Here is a 22,466-nt window from a genome sequence, read left to right as displayed (position 1 = left end):
ACAATATTTGTCCAAATTTATGGCTGAAATAAATGTAAATTGTACTTTCTGTCAAGAGCAACCTGAAACAGTTTCTCATCTGTTTTGGTCGTGTAAATTTACGTGTAAATTCTGGAAGGATTTCCACAAGTTTATTACTGACTTTGTTCTCCCTAATCTTCAACTGTACTATAAGGATGTTATCTTTGGCTATTATAATTTTAAAGACAAGGACAATGATGCTTTCTTTTTTATAAATTTGGTTTTATTTTTGGCAAAATTTCATATACACAAAAGCAAAGTCCTCGGCAGAAAGCCTGAACTTCTTGTATTAAAAATGGAACTTGCACAATATATAAGGACAATCTCCTCATCAAAAAACACTAAGGCTCTCAAGACTGTTAACATCTGTAACCGATTGAAACTGCTAACTTGATTTTGGCTCTTGCAAACTTTTGTTTATTTATGTTCCCCTTGATTTATTTTATTTTTTGTACTCACTTTTGTCTTACTGTCTTTGTCACTCTTTCTGTTCCTCATTGTACTACCACAATGTTATCTTTTATGTGATCCCTGTTTTACCTGACTGTATGTCTATAATGTGATAAATAAAGTTAAAAAAAAATAAAAAAATAAAAAAAACACTCGCTGCTGCTGCCTCCCATGCTAGCGGCCTCGGGAGAGCAGATCTCTTCGCCGTCCAAGTACACAGGAACGCTGCTGGGCTGCGTTCCTGTGGTGGTGGCGCGCTTAGGGGATCAAATTCCCCCTCCCTTCGCCGGATGCAATTCGTCACGCTTAGGGGCAGGTGGCGCGCTTCCGGGGTTTCCCCCTCCCTTCTCCGGATGCAATTCGTCACGCTTAGGGGATCAAATTACACACTTCCGGGGGGGGGAGGGGGGAGGTCAAAAGGTCGTGATTAGGGTCATCAATCAAATCGAATCAAATTTTGTCATAACTTGTAGGGAGTATCTCTCTCCCAGGGTGATATTGTGGAGAGCAGGGAAACTATTTTACTGCTATTGTTAATAATCATCAACATTACTATTGCATTAATAATATAATCTGCAGCATTGATATTGCATTCAGATGTTTAAACAGTGTGTGTGTCTTTCAGAAAGACTAAGCCACAGGCTGACAGAGGCTGTGTAGAGGGTGAAGAGGAAGGGGGAGAGGACAGGGGCACCACAGGGGACTGTCCTCTCCCCCTTCCTCTTCACCCTCTACACCACAGACTTCAGCCACTGCACAGAGACCTGCCATCTTCAGAAGTTTTCTGATGACTCTGCGGTGGTTGGATGCATCAGCAGGGATGATGAGACAGAGTATCGGGCTGTGGTCGACTCCTTTGTCACGTGGTGTGAGCAGAATCATCTGCAGCTCAACGTGGCAAAGACCAAGGAACTGATCGTGGACTTCAGGAAGACCAGGAAACACTTGACCCCTGTTTCAATCCAGGGGGTCAGTGTTGACATTGTGGAGGACTATATTGACAATAAACTGGACTGGGCTAAAAACACCACAGCACTTTACAGGAAGGGCCAGAGTCGTCTCTATTTTTTGAGGCGACTGAGGTCCTTCAGCATCTGCCAGAAAATGCTGAGGATTTTCTATGAGTCTGTTGTGGCCAGTGGGATCCTCTATGCTGTTGCATGCTGGGGGAGCAGGCTGAGGGTCGCAGATGCCAACAGACTCAATAAACTAATCCGTAAGGCCAGCAATGTTGTGGGGATGGAGCTGGACTCCCTCAAGGTGGTGTCGGAGAGGCGGATGCTGTCCAAGATAAAGACAATGTTGGATAACACCTCCCACCCACTCCATGACATGCCGGTCAGTCACAGGAGCACGTTCAGTGAGAGACTGAGATTACCGAAAAGCACCACTGAACCACACAGGAAATCTTTCCTGCCTGTGGCCATCTCCCTGTACAACGCATCCACTTAACACACTGTTTGCTGCTATAACTACACATGTTTCTTTTTCAGCTATTTATTTATGAGTGACTTATGTATGTATGTATGTATATGTATATATTGTACTATTCTTAGTTAGTGTATTGTCTGTCTTGTCTTAATGTTGGTTTATAATGGAGCACTGTAACAAAAAATAATTTCCCCCAGGGATCAATAAAGTATTCTGATTCTGATTCTGACAGGATATGCAGGCTTTGCAGAACTGAAACAGAAAGCAGAATCTAAGCGCAGGTTATTCTGAGGAGCTGGTTAGATGAGGCTATTTGAATAACTAGGTTATTCAAATTGCCTGGTATACTTTTATATCCTTTTATTAAGCTTTTAGTAGAGGTTCTTGATTAAAACATTTATTCAATATAGTACATATAGTTTCAATTAGGTTGTTACACATAAGGATGAGCCTCTGTTCTGGTGAAAGGTCAGAAGTGCAACGGGTGAGATGAGAGAGCATTTGAGGACGACATATACACATACACACACACACACACACACTCAGAGGGAATCATTTATAGGTGAGAGGTTAGTTATGTTTACTCGCAACTGTGAAAGAGGAACAGTTTCTTGTTGTCTCTGCAAGAAAGAGGAACAGCGTCTGGCAGGATGTGGGGCTCGTGTTCCAGACGAGATAGAAGACAATGTTCTTTTAAAAACCGTGTTAAAAGTCATTGTGGTTTTGATTTGACGTATGTATATATTCTGTCTGTGACGTATGAAGGGGCGTCATTAATTCAAACCCTGATGCTATAAAAATCTGTGTATGCTTTGATTAAGTCGAAGATCAGCCCTGTCTGCGAACGGAACTGGTCTTCCCACGCGTGTATTCATTAAAATCAATTGTTTGACCAAGATCTTCTGGACCATGGTTGTTTGTACTCTCCTTCCTCAATATTTGAACCTTAACAATATCTAAAACCTGCAGGACACCGGCACTCGAGGCCTGGAGTTGCCTACTCAGCTTCTACTTTAGCTATTATATTGTTTCTGTTGTTTATATTCTGTATTGATTCTATGCTGTAAGATGGAAACATGTTTTTTTTTTCAAACCCTGTTCTTGTTTTTTTCTGACACTAAAAATAAGCTGCCTGCCAAAAAAGTATTTTGCAGCACCACAGCAGTTTTTAACATACAACAAAATTATCCATGAACTTTAAAGACTGAAACAATCTATTTTTCAACCGGAAGTCGAATGATTGGTGATCCTGCTTCCTGTAAAAGCGTTCTTATCTCAGTGGCCTTGCAGGTCATCTACAATCCTCCAGTCACATCTGTCATCAGCAGCTCTCTTCTATAATCTGTTAACTTTTATGGCCAAACTAACCTTTTATAACCCTTTGTGTGATATTAAAACAATACAGGTTTTTACATTTCCTGTTTCACAAAGGTTTAAAAAAAAAAAGCATGTCGAGAATTTAGACTTTTTGAATCCCTGTGACAGACTGGCGACCTGTCCAGGGTGTACCCTGCCTCTCGCCCTGTGACAGCTGGGATAGGCTCCAGCACCCCCCGCGACCCTGAAAAGGATAAGCGGAAGCGAATGGATGGATGGATGAATCCAGAATATTACATTAAAGGAATTTAGTAGAAGCAAAGCAAAAGATCAATCAAGTAATAATAATAATAATCACTTAATAAAATCACTTGAATTTTACTTACTTAATTAAGCTAATGTAGATTCCTAATACTGATCTTGGGTGGAATGAGAGAGAGGATGGGATCATCCAGGCCTGAAGATGCATTTATTTCTGTTCCCTGTCAATATAATCCAATAGCAAAGTAACTCTATAGTGTTCTCCAATTACTTTGAAATGGTAATCCAACATTGTACGAGAAGAGAAAAAAGCCAAAAAATTATCATTCGTAAGTTCATAGTGTTCGGCAGCACCTAATCCTTTGGCTTTTTTTTTGCTGTAATTTCCAACTGTGAACTTCCAAGTCTGGATTTACTGATCATGCAGGAAACTAGAGGAAGAATCCTGAATGCTCCTAAGTGACCCCTTAGAAGCATTGATAGCCATTTGGCCATGTTGTATGCATGACTTCTACTCCCCCACCCTTCTTCCTCTAACCAAATGTGGTAAGAAGAAGAAGGCCAGAAGATGGGTATCCCATCCTTTGTTTCTTTTGCGTGTGAATATACATTCCTTTATATACTTCATGTATAATCATATATATTCTATTTATTACAAATTAATCTTGTGCATTTCAGGTTAAAGCTAAGAAAACTATATCAACAACCACCAAACAACTAAATCAGCAAATGAGAGCAGGTAAACGGATTCCACGCAAAGATGTAAACACAAAGCGTGGACGAAATGCATGAGAATCAGTGCGATGTCTTCAGCTTTCTCACTTGATGGCACGTACACGCCATCAGTGCTGAACGACGACATCTCACAGCTTATGATGCTGCAGGATTTGCCACTCTTCACCTCTTCCTTACAGATGCATCTGGAGATCAGCACACCTAAGGCTGATCTGTGAATGTGTGTGTGTGTGTGTGTGGGGGGGGGGGGGGGGGGGGGGGGGGGGAATGCTCTTCAGTAGTTTTCCACCACTCTCCTCTTTGCCCTGGAGGGTTGCCCTCCCACAGGCTTGTAACTGTGGCCTCCAGTCCAGGGGGTGGGGGTTAGCTGTTCTCCTGCCCTGCACCCCAGCCCCCTCCCACTATGCAATCTACAGTCTCTCTAATTATACCAAGCAAGCTATTATCCTCAAAGAGCATCAGGTAATGTTCATATGTTGATTAACGGTTTTCTTCAGTTTTTGATCCACTGCAGAATATTTTTAAGGAAAAGCCAGGCCAGGAAAATCTCCTTCATGTTTTTCTGTGTTTTATCCTTAGTTACTTTGACACAAAGGCATCTGCTGTGTATATTGCATATGCTTAAACATCTGATGAAGTATCAGTACTGATAAATGATCAAAATTATAATATTTCTGACTGTCTGAGGAAAAATTGAATCGAATTGGAATCCAACCGATTCTAGAAATCAGTGATGATAACCAGCCCTAGTGCCAAGGTAGGTATCCCCCTGCGTCAGAAGCCCGCACTGGGCTGTCCAAATCATGGACAAACAGTATCCCACAGCTGTTTATGTTTTTAAACCCATTTTGAAGAGAGGCATTTTTTTAAATGTATTGATAGCATAATGTTAAATATTCTTACACAGTTAAAAAAAACTACACGTACAATAAATTAAACCATAAAGATTTCTGTTATTAAAAGAGTTTGTACTTTATTTTATTGCAACCTGTAATTTGTTTCAGTTTACTTGTATTTGTTTTATTGTTTACAAAAGGTTTGAGGTGCGAAATACACTGCAATGGTGTTTGAAAACAAAACATGCGTGTGTGTGTGTGTGTGTGTGTGTGGTTGGAGGATGTGTTTGTGTTTTGGGGGTTATAAAACAAGATGATAGATACAAGATAATAGATAAAATACAACTTAACAGTTGTATTTTATCTATTGGGGGATGGGTGTGGCTGGGCTGATGACGGTAACAGAAAAGAGTGGCAATTTATATTTTTATTAGTATTTTTAAGGATTAAAGATGGTATTTATTATTAGGCTTTTTTAAAAAAAAGTGTTTATCACCCAACATCGTTTCATTGTTGAAAAAAAAAGGGCTCCGAGGGAGGGTGTTACCGCTCTTCCAGCCACGCCCATCTGCGCTGCACAAACACCTCCTCTTCCTGCCTTTCTCAGTTCTCCGTTCTGCTTTTCCTGCTCCCGCGTTACTCATGTTGGATTTACCTTTGTATTTTATGTATAGATGCAGTTGCAATTGTGCAGTCTGAGCCACAGAGTTCCAGTTTGTTTTTAACCGCATCGGTTTGTGGACTTTGCTTTTTGCTTGATTTTTATTTTTCCCGCCTGTTTCCTGTTTGTGTCTCACTGCTTGCCTCAGATCTCCCTCAGCAGCCTTTTCCAGCATTACTTCTAACAAAAGGTGAGCAGTTTGAACTTTTAATCTGAATTTAATATCACTGTCTCTGATTATATGTGCATTAAAGGAGAAGTCGATCACGAATGTCTAACCAGTAAAGCAGTATTGTCTGGTTAAATATTGCATTTTATCTTACAGTTTATCTTACATTTCTTGGTCATGGATGATTTCGTAAGAACCAAACTGGTTGAATGGGGGCTTAGTGAGTGGGTGGAAAAATTTAAAGGTAAAGTATTAACGTGAATCCCTGATGGGTACAGATATTGATTCTGATGTGATCTGTGAAGTAAGTTGAGAATAATCTTTATCTCTTCAACTTTATTTTTAATTACAGATCAAGAAATTGATGAAGAAAATATTTTTGAGCTTGATGATCGAGAAATTGAGAATTTGATCACAAAAGCTGGACCAAGAATGCGATTCAAGAAGAACCTCAAGCTGTTAAAGGTAATTAAGTTCTTTGACAATCATTGCTATTTTAGTGAACAGAGGTGACTTTATCTGTATATTTAAAAATGCACTGGCAGTAATAATCAGTGATGGGAAAAACCGCGTTAAAAGCAACTCTTTTACTTTTTTTCTGTAACTGGTAATCTGAGTAATTACTATTTCTATCGTTTTGTCTTGATGCATCAATCATGCAGATAAGTAAATCTCCAAAACTTGATTCTGTTCATCTGGACGTAGCGTTTTGTGTGAGAACCGTTTCGTCACTCATCCAAGTGACCTCTTTAGTTTCAGCTGACTGCAGTGCATTTGCATAATGACTGAAACCAGTCCAGTGAAGGAACAATGGGCTGGGAGGTCAGTTCCTTAATGTTAATTATGCAAATTCTCATGACCATTGATCAACAACCACTGACCAAAACCCACTGATCAATGGCCATGAATACCATTCAGAGAGTTGGGGAATGGCTGCAATTACAGCATTCTAAGATGGCGAAAGATGTACCCTTAGGCCCCCTCCTCGAAGTCAGAACAGAATCACCAATTACCAGAGTTTGATTCCTGGCGAGTGTTTTGCCAAGTGGGCAAAAACAGTTAGATGCATGAACAGGTTGGTGGTGTACCGGGGACTTCTGTTTAAGACTATGCTTCCTCCTCACCATCACCCAGTCATCTTGTTTACCCGACTGTTCGGGACAATTTGCCAGAGGGAGCTAGCCTTTGACTGGACAGGCTAAAGGGGCCTGGCTAGCTATAGGATTTTTAAGGGTGCGAAGCAAAGTCTCCAATTCTGTGATAAGGTAATTTATAATGTATTCTTCATCAGTCTGCTAGTTATAACTGCATTTAAGTTTGTTGATTGTAAAACTTGTATGCTAGTGTCCTTCAAATGTTGTTAAAGAGCAATGCCAATGCAAATAGTAATAATTTCCTGTATAACTCATATTCATCCTCAGGTCTTGCCATCCACAAGTGATACAGGTGAGACACATGTATCGTATTTATTGCATCTCATATTATTCTGTGTTTGCATAAAATATTGGTGCCTTTCAATCTACATAACTTTACTAAGAATAACTTTCAATGCTGAGAGAAACACATTTTTTGTTCTTATTTTTTGTTCTTATTTTTTGTTGTTTTTATACAATCAGGAAAGAGAAAATCAGATCTTCAAAGTGATGCCAGCAGGTTGCAGTCACCAGCTAAGCGACAGCGTCTGTCTATGCCAGGATTTGCAGGTATTTACGTCTCTTTCTAAACAGTGTCACAGTTTAAGACACTATAGGGTTAAATTTCTGTGCAGCACAATTTGTCCAACATGCCAGTTTCATCTTTGATGCTAGAAATTACTTTTTCTTTGGCCTGTTGTCAAAATTTAACAGTCAGCTTGATGTATGGTATAGTAAGTTTGATTGGTAAGTGGTCACATTATGGTCCTGATATACTCTAATTCACACAGGTTTGTTTTGTTTGTTTGTTTTTTTACATGAGATTTTACATTTTCTGTTTATTCTAGTCTATTTGTTTTAAATAGTTTTTGCCTTTCTTTGTCCACAGAATCAGTCATACTGTCTGATGTGAAAAGCATCATGACATTTGTACATGCCAGACTAAATGACCAAGACAAACTCAGTGATTTCTTAAAGTGAGTATTAAGTTTTTTCATATTTTGTAATGTATGGGCCTGGTTCCACTCCTGATCATGTGACAGTTTCACAAACAGATCAAAGAGAGTTTGTTTTTAAAGAAACCAAAAATGCAGAAAATATCTGTAAAACATCCTCAAAAACTGCTAGTTATGTGTAATTGAGTCACACAGAGAAGATGGTCCCTTTTCAAGAGTCTTGACACACGCAAAAATAAGCAGTATATTCACATGATCACAACAATTAAAATGATTCAGTCCAAACAAACTTTATGGATGTCACACTGGTTACACCAAGATACAGTCACAGGAATGAGTAACTACATTGATGAGGATTTATTAACCTAAATGCACTAATTGCACGTCTTTGGACTGTTGGAGAAAGCCAAAGTACCTGGAGAGAGCCGAGGCAAACATGAAAAGACAACACGTTCTCACTCCCAAAGCGTAACATGTTATGCTATGTGACAAATCGTCGGTATATTACGCTTCTGGCCACCCAACACGTCCCTATAATACGAAATCAGAAAAATGAAATGCTAACTCCGGGTCCGATAACAGGCAACCCACCCACAGTAGATGCGCTTGGTGTGAGGTCTCGCAGCAAGCTATCAAATACGGTGCATTTCTGGGCTTTTAAAAAAAACGCTATGCGTCGCCAGGTGTTTCATCGGATTTGAGGTGTTACCTCCTTTGACAGTATCACAGTATCAGCTTAAAGCACTTGTTGCAGGCTGCTGAGTTTGCATCTTTTGCTGTGAAGTACAGCCAGGCTTTTGACCGCTTCGCCTTGGGCATTTTTAATCTGTAGCTCTGCTCTAAAAGAACGTACGTACCTGGACCCGCCTACTATCCTCGGAAACGTAAAATGATTGGCTAGAAGTGTATCACAGCTCAGGGAATAAAAGCACTGAAATAAAGCACCGAAATGTGCGCTGCTTTTCGGTCTGGTTACTACCGTTTATGTCAGATGGTACCCATCCCTAATTATGGGTATGTTACAATGTACACGGTATGAAGGTATTTTATGAATATGCTATAACTATAAGTATGTACAGGCTGTAGTGAGTGTACAAACTATGTACAGGCTATGAACAGGATTTAAATATGGTTAAAAATATGAAAACTATACAGAAATATGAAATATGAACTATACTGATTGTAGATATACAATTGTGAGTATTAATAAACAGTTGTAAACAGTTGTAGAACTATAATTATTGTATTGTACAGAATGATTGTCTATACAGCATTTACAGTAGTGCAGTTCAGATCAGTGAGATATGTGGGTAATTTCTACAGTGGTTATATAAAGTGCTAGTGGTTGTAAGGTTGGTGAACCACCACCTGAACCGGTCCATGTTATTATTTTGTGTATGAGGGTACAGTTGGCCATTTGTTTGTTTTGTCCATTGTGTGTGTGTTCAGTTATAGGTGGTTGTAGGTGTGTGTATGTTCAGTCCATGAGTTTAATGTGGGTCAGAGTTCAGGAGTCTGACAGTTGTGGGGAAGAAGCTGTTACCACTACCTGATGGTCTTAGTCCTGTGGCTCATGTAGCGCCTCCCAGAGGGCAGGAGTCGAAGAGTCCTTGTGCTGGGTGACTGGGGCCTCTGATGATTTTCCCAGCCCTTTTCAGACACTTTCCTGTAGATGTCTTGTATGGCAGGAAGTGGTCTTTCACCGATGCGCTGGGCGGTTTTCATGACCCTCTGCAACGCCTTCCGGTCCGAGGCAGAGAAGCTCCCATACCAGACTGTTATACAGTTAGTCAGGATGCTCTCGATGGTGCAGCAGTAGAATTTCACCAGGATGTCTGAGGACAGGTGGTTCTTCCTCAGAGTCCTCAGTAAGAAGAGGCGCTGGTGAGCCTTCTTGACCAACTTGGAGCAGTTGGTCGTCCAGATGAGATCCTCGGAGATGTGGACTCCAAGGAGCTTGAAGCTGCTCACATAATCCACAGCCGTCCCTTTAATGTAGATGGGTGGATGTGGGTCAGCTTTCCTCCTGTAGTCCACGATGAGCTCCTTGATCTTCTCGGTGTTAAGCAGCAGGTTGTTGGTGTCGCACCACTCAGCCAGATGATAGTTTGGTTCCATATTCACCAATTAGTTTCTTGTGTCAGTCTGTTTGGTGTGTTGGTTCTTTGTTTAGCTATTTTACGTTATACTTTTGACTTAACAGCAGTACAACTATAGATCACAGAATGATTTATTAGTAAAATAAAACTATCAAAGTTAAGACCAACAAAGACTGATATTTTTAGGAGGTTTTGGTGACTTAACTACATTTTTTGCTGTTCCTGTTATCTACCAACTCTTGGGGGAAACATTTTAGCTTTAACTGACACAAAAAGGAAGATGCTGATCAAAACAACATACAGTAAACAATTAGTGGTGTATGTGTATAAAACTAAAATATTTAGTGATATTTCATTTGATGATCACTACCATGATTATAACTCTCTTTGAAACTCTCTTTTTTAAAGCGTGCATAAAAAGTTTTCATGACTGAATCAATTAACCCATATTTAAAATCTTGTTCATCAGGAAAAAGATCAGTGATTTGGAGACAGACAAGAGGGAGCTGGTTGGTGTCTTTGGTAAAACCGGGGCTGGAAAGAGCTCTTTGATAAATGCCATCATTGAAGAGAAGAATCTTTTACCTTCAGGAAGCATCAATGCCTGCACCTCAGTCATGATCAAAGTGGAAGCCAACGCACACAACAAGTATGAAGCAGAAATTGAGTTCATCACAAAGGAGGTAAAATGAATTCTCAAATTTGATTTGTACTTAAAACTAAATCATTTGTTATAGTGCAGTTCTTGGAGCTTAAGGCTGGGTACATGCCTCAATAAATTGCTTGTCATCTATTTTTGTAGGAGTGGAAAGATGAGTTGTGGTCATTTCATCAGCTTCTTGACAATAATGAAAATCAGGAAAAGGAAGGCGATGATGATTATCGTGATGCTGTTGAAAAGCTGTCAGCACTTTATGGAGAAGAATGGAAAGAGAAGTCCTCTGAAAACCTCATGGAGAACAAATATTTCAAAGAAATTCCAGAATTTCTCCAATCCAGGCGGAAGATATTGAGATGTGAATCAGTAAGACAAACTCATATTGCTACTATAACAGACAGGGGACACACAGGGGATGCTGGGAAGGGGACACAGGTGAAACTAGGACATCTTGGACACAAAAAGGGAACTGACCAAATAAACAAAAGACTAAGGCTACGTTCACACTGCAGGCGAAAGCGCATCAAATCCAATTTTTTTGACACTATGCGACCCATATCCGATCATGGTGTGACAGTGTGAACGGTGCAAATCCGATATTTTCAAATCCGATCTGGGTCACTTTCGTATGTGGTACTGAATCCGATACATATCCGATGTTTGAACGGTCAGGTCGCATTAAATCCGTCTTTTACGTCACCGACACAAGACAGACGCCAATTATCAGCGCCAGAGAAGCGCCCGAGAAGACATCGCGGTCGCTTCCTGGCCATCCAGCGTAGATGTCAGTGAAACTGTTGGGAAGACAACGTTGGAGAAACGTGAACATTTTATTTGTACTGTATAATCTGCAGATTCTGACAGAAATCTGCAACTATCCTTTGAAGCACCGCTCCTCTCTAAAACAGCAATAAGGATATTTATTAGGTTATTTACATTATTATGTAAATAACAAAATAACTTAAAGCAAAAATTGGGAAACGTAAAGTCCGAAGTCTTTATATTAACGGCCATCTGTCAAACAATACTGTTTGCTCTGGGTCTAAAGAGCGCGCTGTGTGTGAAGTCTTCTTTTGCGCATGCGGGCCGCTTTAAGCCTTCACACTAGAGCGCGTTTGCTGTCGCATTTTATTTGTAGTGTGAACACGCAGACAAAAAAATTGGATTTGATCAAAAAATCGGAATTGAGCATTAACACCTGCAGTGTGAACGTAGCCTAAGAACTAAAAACATATCTCACTTCTGAAAATAGCATGCAGCATAGATTCAAAAGTCCAAAAAACAAAACACTGAAAACAGATCCAGTGATCAAAACAAAACAGATCTTACTGAGATCCCACAATGATCTTTAGATGATCACATTGCCAGAAAAAATAAATCTGTTCTTGTAATAACTGGTTAACAAGACCCAGGTTTGGTCCAGGTCCGTGATGTAGAGCATGATTGTTTTTATTTTAAATAATCGCAGTAAGAACCTTTTCCCTTATCACACAACAGTGATCAGTTCCCTATTTTAACCTACTCTTACACTTTAAATCGCACCGTAGAAATTCACTGCTGAGCAAATTCAGCAAAGACTGAATCAAAGTGGCCACAAAGTAAATCAGTGTCTGACAGTCAGTTAAAGTGGACAACTGTGCAAAATGCCGACATGAAGTAGTTTCTGCTAATAGTAATACTGGCTGTTGAGAACAAGAGTGTTCATAGCATGATTTAAATAGAGAATAAAAAATCAAATAAATCATAAAAATCTATTTTCATTTTGGATTTGATTGATGTTTTTCTTGGTCCAATATAACACAAGGGGAAGCTTGTACATGACACAATCTGATCATTTAAATCTAAAACTGAACACTAATTACTTAACCTTTTTTATGTCACTGACTTTTTAATGAATTCTATGAAGCACATTCTGTGAGGACTGAAATTAAACTGCACTGCTTTACTTTCATTATTTATTGCAGGCTAATGAACTTTCTGCACAATTTGTCAAGTACACAAGAAGTGAGTCAAAACAAGGAGAAGGCAATGAAGGAAAAAAGTGGTTTTGGCCACTAGTGAAGTGTGTGACTGTCAGGGTGCCAAACAATCCTTTTCTCCAGCATGTCACACTTGTGGACCTTCCTGGAAATGGCGACTGTAACAAGAGCAGAGATCAGATGTGGAAAGGGGTAATTCACATTTACTGCTCTTTGCTTATACTGTGTTTTCTGTAAACAGTCATCTTTCAATGAAGCACTGAGACATGTTATTCTCCTTTCAGATAGTTGGAGAGTGTTCTACTGTGTGGATTGTGACTGAAATTAACCGAGCAGCATCAGAGAAAGAGGCCTGGGAGATCCTGGAAAGTGTCAGTAGTCTGATTGGAAATGGTGGCGAATGTCAGCAAATTCACTTTATCTGCACCAAGTCTGATCTTCTTGATGATTCAGATGATCTGTAAGTACATTTTGAATGCTGATCAACTACACGGTGTTTCCATGTAAGATAAACGCAGGCTAGAATGAAACACAGAGTTTAGCCCTTTTTTTTTTTTAATAATACAGAACATTTGGGTCAAAGGGAGTCTGAGATGCAGATACAATTTTATAAAGTTTATTGAATATGGTGGACTGAGTAATAAAGAGAGAGGGAGTGGAATAGTGGAGAGTGGCAAAGGTAGTAGATTTTTTTTAGTTGTAGAGGGACAGCAAGCTCTCTTGGTGAGCAATAACAGGAGAGCAGGAGGAGAAAGAGTTGCAACTGGCATCATTGCAGCTTTTATGTATGCACAACTGATGTGAAGTTTAATAGGTTTATTTACAATGAAAGAAAAATATAAACTGAATAAACTAATATGAACTGGTGAATTAGTGGAGAACACCACCGTAGGTGGTAGAGATGCAGTGCCACAGGCAGTCTTTAAATACAATCTAGGCGATGACAATGAGTTATATGTGTGCGACAGTCAGGGAAAGCTCAGCTTGGTCAGAAAGGGAGCCTCCCACATTTCCGCCTAAAGGCCAAGGCTACGTCCACAGCTACACTGGTATTTTTGAAAACATAGCTTTTTCTATCGGTTTGGGCTTTTCATCCACACGTAAATGGCGTTTTGGATCACTGAAAACTGAGATTTTTATAAACTCCTGCCAGCGTGGAGATTTTCGAAAACAGTTTTTGCATTTACCCGTGGACGAGGAATACGAGGAGTTAGTCACGCAACATCAAACATGACGCCACGCTGTGCGCCACGTGATTGTTTACATTTGATGAATTTTCAAAATGGGAGACAGAAACAAAATACTATCTGCATTTTTTTACACGCTTACATGTACACATGCAGTTACTGCCCTTCTACTTAGAAAGACAGAGGTGTCAGAGTAAAATACACAGACGCTGTCACAACCCAAGTCCTAACACCAATGCCTTTTTCATTTTTTAATAAATTTAATTTTTTTAAATTAAATATATGTATGCATGCATTTTGTCCATTCTTAGTTGTGAGTCTACACCAGCCGTATTTCAGAGAGCTGTGACTCATGATTATAAATCACTAAGACAAATGTAAAATTGTCAGTTTTTTTCTTTATTGAATAAACTCTGGCCAAAAGAGCTAGTGAGATAAAATCCAAAATACAGTTTAGTTATTAACATTTGAAATAATGAAGGCACTTGAAAAGAAAAGAGGGCATAATTCTAGTAAGTTAGGATTTGGCATGTTCTTGACAGCGTTTGACTTTGTTTTTGCGTTTACATGTGAACAGAGATATTTTTTAAAAAGTGCACACGTCGATGCGATTTTTAAAAAATGAAAAAACACCTTTGTACGTGGGGACGTAGCCCAAGAGTAAATCAAAACCACCCAGCCTGCCCCAGATTAATGATGGTGATAATAATAGTGATGATGGTAACAGTACATATATGCACATTTGTTGTAGTTCATCAGCTGATATCCATGATCGAATAGTTAAAAGAAACATTCATGCCAAGGATGGAGTAAGGGAAGCATTCAACAAGCGAACCAAGATTAAGGTGAGTTTTATAGGCTTACAGAAAATAATACAGACTCTCCACAGTTGCAAAGATGCTTTAAAATTAAATCATTTTTCCGCAGAAACACTTCACTGATGACAGTTTCAAAGTGTTCACAGTGAGCTCCAAAGAGTTCCTAAAAGGGAAGCATCTAAATCCAGATGAAACTGGTGAGTGAAGTCTCCGTTTTGCTAACAGAATATAAACAGCTGAAATGCACATGTTGTTTTAGTTTGCTCTGACTGAAAGAAGAATTATTTAATTTGAATTTAAGTAATGTCAAACTGGCACTGAAATTTCTTCTCAACAGAAATACCTCAACTTCAGGGATTTTTGCAAGATCTCAATGACTGTCACTCAGAGACAGTAAACTATGTGAATGGAGCTCACGGGATTCTGTCTCTGATTCACGGAGCCAACTCCAGAGGAGTGGTAAGGTCAACTAATGCTGGGAATACACTGCGATTTTTTTCAGTCGCGTTATTCAGCTTCTGCGCAAACTGTACGATTGAATCGCAGGGGTGAGAAGTTCGTAGGTCACGGTGCAGGGTCTCACACTATATGGCCTGATGTGCTCACACTGTGCGTCCATAACACATAACACAAAATCTATCTCTCCCTCTCTGTCTTTTACTCACACAGACACACACACCACCACCATCAACATTACTAAATTGCTAATGAAAAACGCAGCTGCAAATGAGCAGCAATATCCATCCAACTATTTTCACGGTTGTTGTGGTCGTGATAATTTTGTGAGGCCACATCGAAAAGACTCAGATGAGCTTGCCAAAGTTCTACAAGTTGTGCCTCCATCGCTTATGTCCAGATCACACGCTCCACTGCCGTGCTGCTGCTCCACCTTTTCACTTCTGAAAGATGGAGCTGTGTGCGCAGTGTGAGAGGCTGCGTTGACACCCTCGCAACGAGCGACAGGATTTCAAACAGGTTTGATTTTCTTACGAGATCGGGAACTGATCGTGAGGTATTAATCGCTTCTTGTTACCCCACGTATACTACACGATGCATGACACACGATTAGGGGAAAACTTGGACCAATCCCGAAAACGGTCGCACGACTGAAAAATCGTCTCAAAATGGACTCGCAGAGTGTATGCCCAGCATTAAAAGATACACATTCTCTTACATGTTGAGATTTCCAAATTTTTTCGAGTATCTTGTTTTTATAATCTATTAATTTATGATTTATTAATTGATTCATTTATTTTTGCTGTTCTATTTTACTTCTCAGGTTCTTATTACAGGACAGTGACTTTTAAAATCAATTGATTTCATAAATATATACGAAACAACAAGTTGTTTTTCTGACTTTATTCCTTCAAAAATTTTCAGGATGATAAAAAACCCGAGGTGTGTGCAGAACTTGAGAAAAACACGAACATCCAACTTCGTAATGTCAACAAAGAAATGGAAGACACCTATACGGCTTTTGAAAAATATCTTGATGATGGCGTTGAGAAATCCAAAGGATCATATGGAGAAAAACTCAAGAACTTCTTGTATCGTGTATGTATTTTAAATATAGTTACAACAAAACAACATATTTTACATGAATATGTGTTTAAATACTTCTTCTTTTCTTTTCTGTTTTAGGGAAAGAAGGGTGGTGCTTTTCACAAGGTACTGAAGTGTGTTGTTAAGAATGGTGGCGTCTACAAACCAAAGAAAGGGACCCTAATTAACCTTAATATGAAGTTGGCTTCCTGTCTGATTGACAGCATTGATGATGAATTCAGAAAGACCTTCCCGTAAGAAAAGACAAGTTCTAAACAGTCACATAATATTATCCAAGATATGTAATCATAACATATAAACTTGCCAATTCTGCCATTAATAACCACAATGTTTATATGTTTTAGAAATGACTCAGAACGTGGAGCATTCAACGGAGTCATCGATACATTTTCACTTAACACTGATTCTCTGTTTGAAAAGTACAAAAATGCTGAACTGCAGCTCAGATTTCTCAAGACAGAGGTAAGAGATGAAACTTTACTGACATAATGGACAGTAAATGGAAAACATGAAAAATTAACCTTAGTTTTATGGCTTGATGTAATTTCAAATGATGTTCATCCATATTTCATGTTTGTTCTCTAAGGAAGAAAAAATTAAGGCAAAACTGAACAGAACGATGCGGAAACAGAAGAAAAGAGTCTACAGCAGTCTGACAGAGACAATTGAAGACATTATGGATGAAGGCTACAAGAGTAAGAAATAAGATCAGAGATTCACAAAAACACATATTTATATTTATCATTATTCAGAAAGAGAAATCTGATTGGAGCTTTCTGTCTTATTGTAGAGGCTGCAGAATTTAGTGGAAAAGACACGCTGTACAACATGAGGGAGACTATTACGGACCACGTGCACTCAAAGGAGGACATGTTTGAGAGGGCAAAAAATACCATGTTGGAGAAATTGCACACTTTGATGGTTTGTCATGTTTTATGAAAAAATGGGATGAACATATGAAGGCTTTTTCCATATTTAACTGGAATAGACTTACACAAAAATATGTTTCCATTTATGTTTTAATGCAGTATCTGAGAACCTTCTAAATGTAATTGTATTTGACTTAACACAATATTTTGATCTGTGATAAGTAATAACCATTTTTAAAATAGGAAAAAATCCTGAAGACTCTGGAGGAAACTATGAAGGAATCCATTGAACGTTCATTCAAGACTGATGGGGGCTTACTCCCAGGTAAACAGGACAATTTGCTGTATTTACATTTGATAAAGCTTCCTTCCTTTTCTCTTTATCTTTGAAACCTGATAGCACAGTGTATTTACCTATTTGTCTCTCTATTTTTAAAATTAACTTATAATTTACAGTCACACACACTATTACGTGAGTCACTCTTGGGGAGGAAACAATTCAAAAAATGTTTTGTTTTTCAGATGTTTCAACAGAGCTTGAGATGGTGAAGAAACATTATGATAAACTTGTAGGCACTCCAGATGATGAAACATCACTAACTGGGTAAATTCTTATACGTCATCATCAGTATTACATAGAATATTTTACATTTAAAAATATATATATATATTTTGGTCCTTATTGCTCATTGTTAAACCTTTTTTTGGATGTTTCAGATTTGCTGACCAGGTAGAAACTGCAGAAACCTGGACACAAACAGGTCTTACCAGAGGAAGTGCTGTTTAAAACAAAAAACCATCCGATTTGGTCTCAATCATTTTCAGTTGTTTTTATTTGGTCCCTTTAAAAGTTGTTTGGTGACATTTGACTTTGATTTTGTGAATGTCATTATAAGTGATTGTGGACTTTTATTTCTGTAAGACATATTTATCTTTTAATGTTTTAAATATTGAGGCTGACAAAGAAGTTTGCGGAAAACTGAAAGAGATTCACATCACATCACTCTACATATATTTCAAATCTATTTTAATCGTTTTATTTTATGAGTTTAGTTATGGTTCATTCAGATGACAATGCAATGATATAGCACATTTCAGTACATATAAAATCAGTGTACTTAACACACTAGATAAAAAATGGTAACACTTTATAATACAGCCCACAACTAAGGTGTAATTAAATGGAACATCAATGTATTTTATCTAAAATTACAATTAAAATTGTGATTATATTTACCTACAAATATTTAAAGGTAACAAGTCATCCAGACCATTGTTCCAAGATTTTTAGTATTAATGACTCCTAAAATTTATCTTGTAAACGTTGATTGGTCAGTTAGGGTAAGTAGCTCTATCTCCATGCAGCTACAGGACTAGTTTTATCCCTCTACATTGTGTCCATCTTTTCCTCCAATAAATGTTTAATTTTCGTAGTTCTTTTCATTATGGAATTAACTGTCTGATTATGAGATTCAAAGTAGTTTTTCATCTCAACCTTTCACACTCAAATATGTGTTTTTGACAGGTTTTCATACATTAGAGCCACAGCAGAGGGTGTTTTTCTTAAAAACAATATCTGAATTGGGATTAGATGGATTTGTGTATGAAAAACACAACTAGTCATAAATTTATTTGTAAAACCTAAAGTTTCTGGGGTTTTTTTCCAAGCACCCATTCATAATTCCTGTTATTCTCTTTAATTGTAAGTTTCTTGGTCCCAACAACCTTTCTCACCTGTCACCTTTCTTTATTCTTCACAAAAAAATTAATTATGAAGATTGTTTTGGCAGTAGTATCAGCTGACTCTTTTTTGATATTTTGCGCTGTTGACAGAAGTTAAGTTTGTCTAACGTGCACCTCTGTCTCATCTAACAGCCATTGTTGTTACAGGTCTAGTACTCTGTGTCATTTGAGTCCCCACAAAAGAACTGAGTGTATTATGTATAAAAATACACTATCACATTATTTCTAAAAGCTTGTCTTACGTTGTTAATCCCAATTTACCTTAGAAATAAATTATATGTTTCGGGAAATTTTTTTCTCTCCTTTTTTTTTAGCACAATTATCCTAAAATGCCATCATTTTTGTGCATTTTTGTTCCTCTTCATTATAGCCTTACTCGTAATATTATAGCGAGATGTCCTTTTAATTCTAATTTTCTAATGCTTAAAGTCTTTGAAGTAAGTCCCTGAATTGTCTTTACCCCCATTACTCCCACAGAAATCCTTATGAATATCCTGAATGTGAATTCTTTTTTTTTTTTGTTGTTGTTTGTTTTCTTTTGTTTTTTTTAAGGAAATCTAAAAAATTAAAACCAGAATAAATATCAGTCTGTCATCAACCTTTTCTTCCATTTTTCTGAATGATTCACAGATGTGTTAAAGCATAGCATGCCCACCCTCTTATGGTTACTTACAGTATAAACAGCATCACATAAGTCAGTGATTCTTAACCATGGGGCTGCGAGCCACACCTTAAGAGCCGCAAAATACTTTTGGTTATTGTTCCCTGTCCATGACAATCTCAGTCTCAATACAGCTTCACACCATTTGGTGGGAGTTGTTTAAACAGCCTCAAAAAGCAAGAAGAAGAAGACAGTCTGCCTGCTGTTTGCAGTTAGCAAAATATATGGAGAAGTTCTTAAAATGCAAAAAGGAAGATAAAGGTGACAACCCCCTCCCAAAAGTCAAAATGTTTGTGCAAGTACAGCTTTGACTTCCTGAAGCATGCGGTTTGTGAACAGAGGAAATGAGGCGGACCCGAGAGCCCAATGTGTGGAGTAATGCTATACATTGAAGCACTGAATTGATTTGGCCTGCCACTGTATATATGTGCCATGAGATCATCGGAGGGGCTGCTGCAAAGAACACTCAAACGACACTGCGAGCCACCGTATCATGGACATGACCTTAGACATACAGCATCAGCTTCTAGAAAGAATAAAAATACTATTTTTGTCTCTTTACAACTAGATCAGTCCCTTTTTTCTCTTTCGTTGTAGTAAAATTGAATTATTAATTATTTTTGTGTTATTAACCTTGACTTGAGCCTTTCAATTTCTACTTGCAGTTTGATTTGTTTCATGAATTGTTGACCTGTTTGGCATTTTGTTTTATTTCCAGGTTCACATACATGTAATAAATAAATGTCTTATTACATTGTATAATGTCGTCATCATCATGTTTATTTGGCAAGGTTTTAGCTTTTAAGATCAGGTGGAATTGATTTATTTATTAAATATAAATCAAACCAAAAGCAAAATTAATTTATTCAATACAGTGTTAATATGTGAATGGGCCCTGGTCCACTTTGTAGTGAAAACGTCAGGCCCTGAGATAAAAACAAAACAAAAAAAACAAAATGTAAGAACCCCTGACATAAGTGATAATGGCTAATTTAAGCAAAAAGCGTCTTCCTCGTTTTCCACAGTAACAAGGTGGACATAGTAATGAGCAGGTCGATCATTGATGTGATAGGCCCATTTTGTGTGTATTTTTAATTTATTCAAAGTATGAGAGGTGGTGGATTTGATCTAGAAAACCTGTTTAGTTTGAAATATTAGTGAGGACTCACTTGACCGTAGTCTTACAACCGACTGCCCACGGCTGTTGCATTTGACAGAGTAATGCGGCTGCTTCACTTAGGCTACTAGCAGGTTATTGAGTAGACATCTGTGTAGCGGTTTGAAATGTACCACTTTTTCCTTGTCAGGAAATAACTTCCTGTTCATCTGAAATGGCTTGGTTTTCAGTGGAGAGTGTTTCAGTAATAATATTCTTTATGGCACCTCATAGCATTTTTGACCCATGACAGAGATGCATTAAAATAAAATGAAAAAAAAAGTAATTTCAAATCAAACTTAACTTGAACAATAAACTTATTGCCATACATTTTACATTTGGTAAGTGGTCAGTAAGAATGCGATACATTGCTCATTTTGTATATCAGTTTGTTCATTTTGCTCATTTTGTTATAATGGTTCCTAATTCCTGCTAAACACTTTCACTCTGACAGAAGCTAGAATACTCTCTGACATGAAAGTCATAATGAACAAAGTCAAGCACCATATAAACGACAAAGAACAGCTTGGTGCTTTTATAAAGTGAGTATATAAACATTTAAGTAAGACCTTTTACTTTAGGGATAATTAAGCGTTATTTATACAGAGGACCAAATCTCTTTTTGTAAGACCATTCTGGTCAAAGGAAATCATACACATAAGACAATAACATATATATGTTATTATATGTATACTATTACTATTATTATTATTTATAATAATACATTATATATATATATATATATATATATATATATATATATATATATATATATATATATATATTTTATTCATTCATTTATGTCTGTATTAATGAGGCATGGTGTATTAATTGCTCTGCGAACTGAAGTAGAGTAGAAAGGTTTTATATAAGTACCAGTACATACAACATACTAAATGACATCATTCTCCAGAAGACACAGGAAAGATTATCCTTTAACTTCCCAAACTCTCCCTGCACCACCTTCATCTCTGAGGAGTCCCCCTCCAGTCATAAGGCTCACAGTCAGAGCATTCTGCGGCACAGGGTCCTCCCTCAAAGGTGCAGACATGTCTTTAATTCAACTTCCAGCTTCAACAGGAGGGATCAGAGTGGTCTCTGGGTATGACATACAATGAAAAAGAAAAAAATGTTTTGACACAAATACAGAAAAATTAAGGAAACTTAAAAAGAACTAAGCGATTGAAATAAATCTTTGAAAATACTGTTGCACAGTGTAGTTGGGTTTACAGAAAAAGAAGCAGGCCAAGGATTAGCTGAAGTGATTTAAAGATTAATGACAGGAACAAATACATTTGTTTTAAGACTGTGTTCAGCTGACTCAGTGAAAGCTAACTCTAGCACTATCAGAGCTGTGATGAAGATGTATTTTTTTCTGTCTGTGAATAAAAATCATTCATGACTGATTCTGTATTTGTAACAACAGCCTAGTGTCAAAGCTCAGCATAAAGCCAGCAGCTGTATTATCACAGCACATCATCATCATCCATAACCCATACAGGACAGACTGTCAGAAGCTCATTGACAAGAGTACTTACAACATGAAAACCACACACATACATTTAAAAAAAGAAATAAAAACAGCAGGTCTATTTCTGTCAGTGAGTGTTTTTAATGTTCGTAAGACATGAACACAACACTGTCAGAATATTTACCATTACAACATGACAGCGGCACACACAAATAAATGAAACCTCCTGTTCATTCATTATTTAGCTCATCACTTCAGCACAGCTGACACAACTGTTTAACCAAACGGTGGA

General features: G+C 37.9%; 1 protein-coding gene across 1 annotated transcript; it reads left to right on the top strand.

The window, feature by feature from the left end:
- Positions 1-5,644: 5,644 nt before the first annotated feature.
- LOC101472164 (nuclear GTPase SLIP-GC) lies at positions 5,645-19,484 on the top strand. Its single transcript, XM_004559352.2, has 21 exons — positions 5,645-5,902; positions 6,038-6,125; positions 6,234-6,346; positions 7,303-7,327; positions 7,498-7,584; positions 7,904-7,991; positions 10,539-10,752; positions 10,872-11,093; positions 12,692-12,898; positions 12,991-13,166; positions 14,645-14,738; positions 14,821-14,908; positions 15,049-15,170; positions 16,092-16,265; positions 16,353-16,507; positions 16,619-16,736; positions 16,861-16,969; positions 17,065-17,195; positions 17,387-17,468; positions 17,666-17,747; positions 17,861-19,484. Exons 2-21 carry the CDS (start codon positions 6,059-6,061, stop codon positions 17,928-17,930), a joined length of 2,424 nt encoding a protein of 807 aa, XP_004559409.2. The 5' UTR covers positions 5,645-5,902; positions 6,038-6,058; the 3' UTR covers positions 17,931-19,484.
- Positions 19,485-22,466: the final 2,982 nt, after the last annotated feature.

The sequence above is a fragment of the Maylandia zebra genome, linkage group LG4 (genome assembly GCF_041146795.1).
Source record: "Maylandia zebra isolate NMK-2024a linkage group LG4, Mzebra_GT3a, whole genome shotgun sequence".
NCBI classification, from domain to species: domain Eukaryota; kingdom Metazoa; phylum Chordata; class Actinopteri; order Cichliformes; family Cichlidae; genus Maylandia; species Maylandia zebra.
This window is presented reverse-complemented; position numbering and strand designations above follow the sequence as displayed.

Coding starts and splice junctions, on each gene's coding strand:
- LOC101472164 (XM_004559352.2), top strand. CDS start 6,059: ATGGATGATTTCGTAAGAACCAAACTGGTTGAATGGGGGCTTAGTGAG. Junction 14,909..15,048: donor TCTAAATCCAGATGAAACTG/GTGAGTGAAGTC, acceptor TCTTCTCAACAG/AAATACCTCAACTTCAGGGA. Junction 17,748..17,860: donor GATGAAACATCACTAACTGG/GTAAATTCTTAT, acceptor TGGATGTTTCAG/ATTTGCTGACCAGGTAGAAA.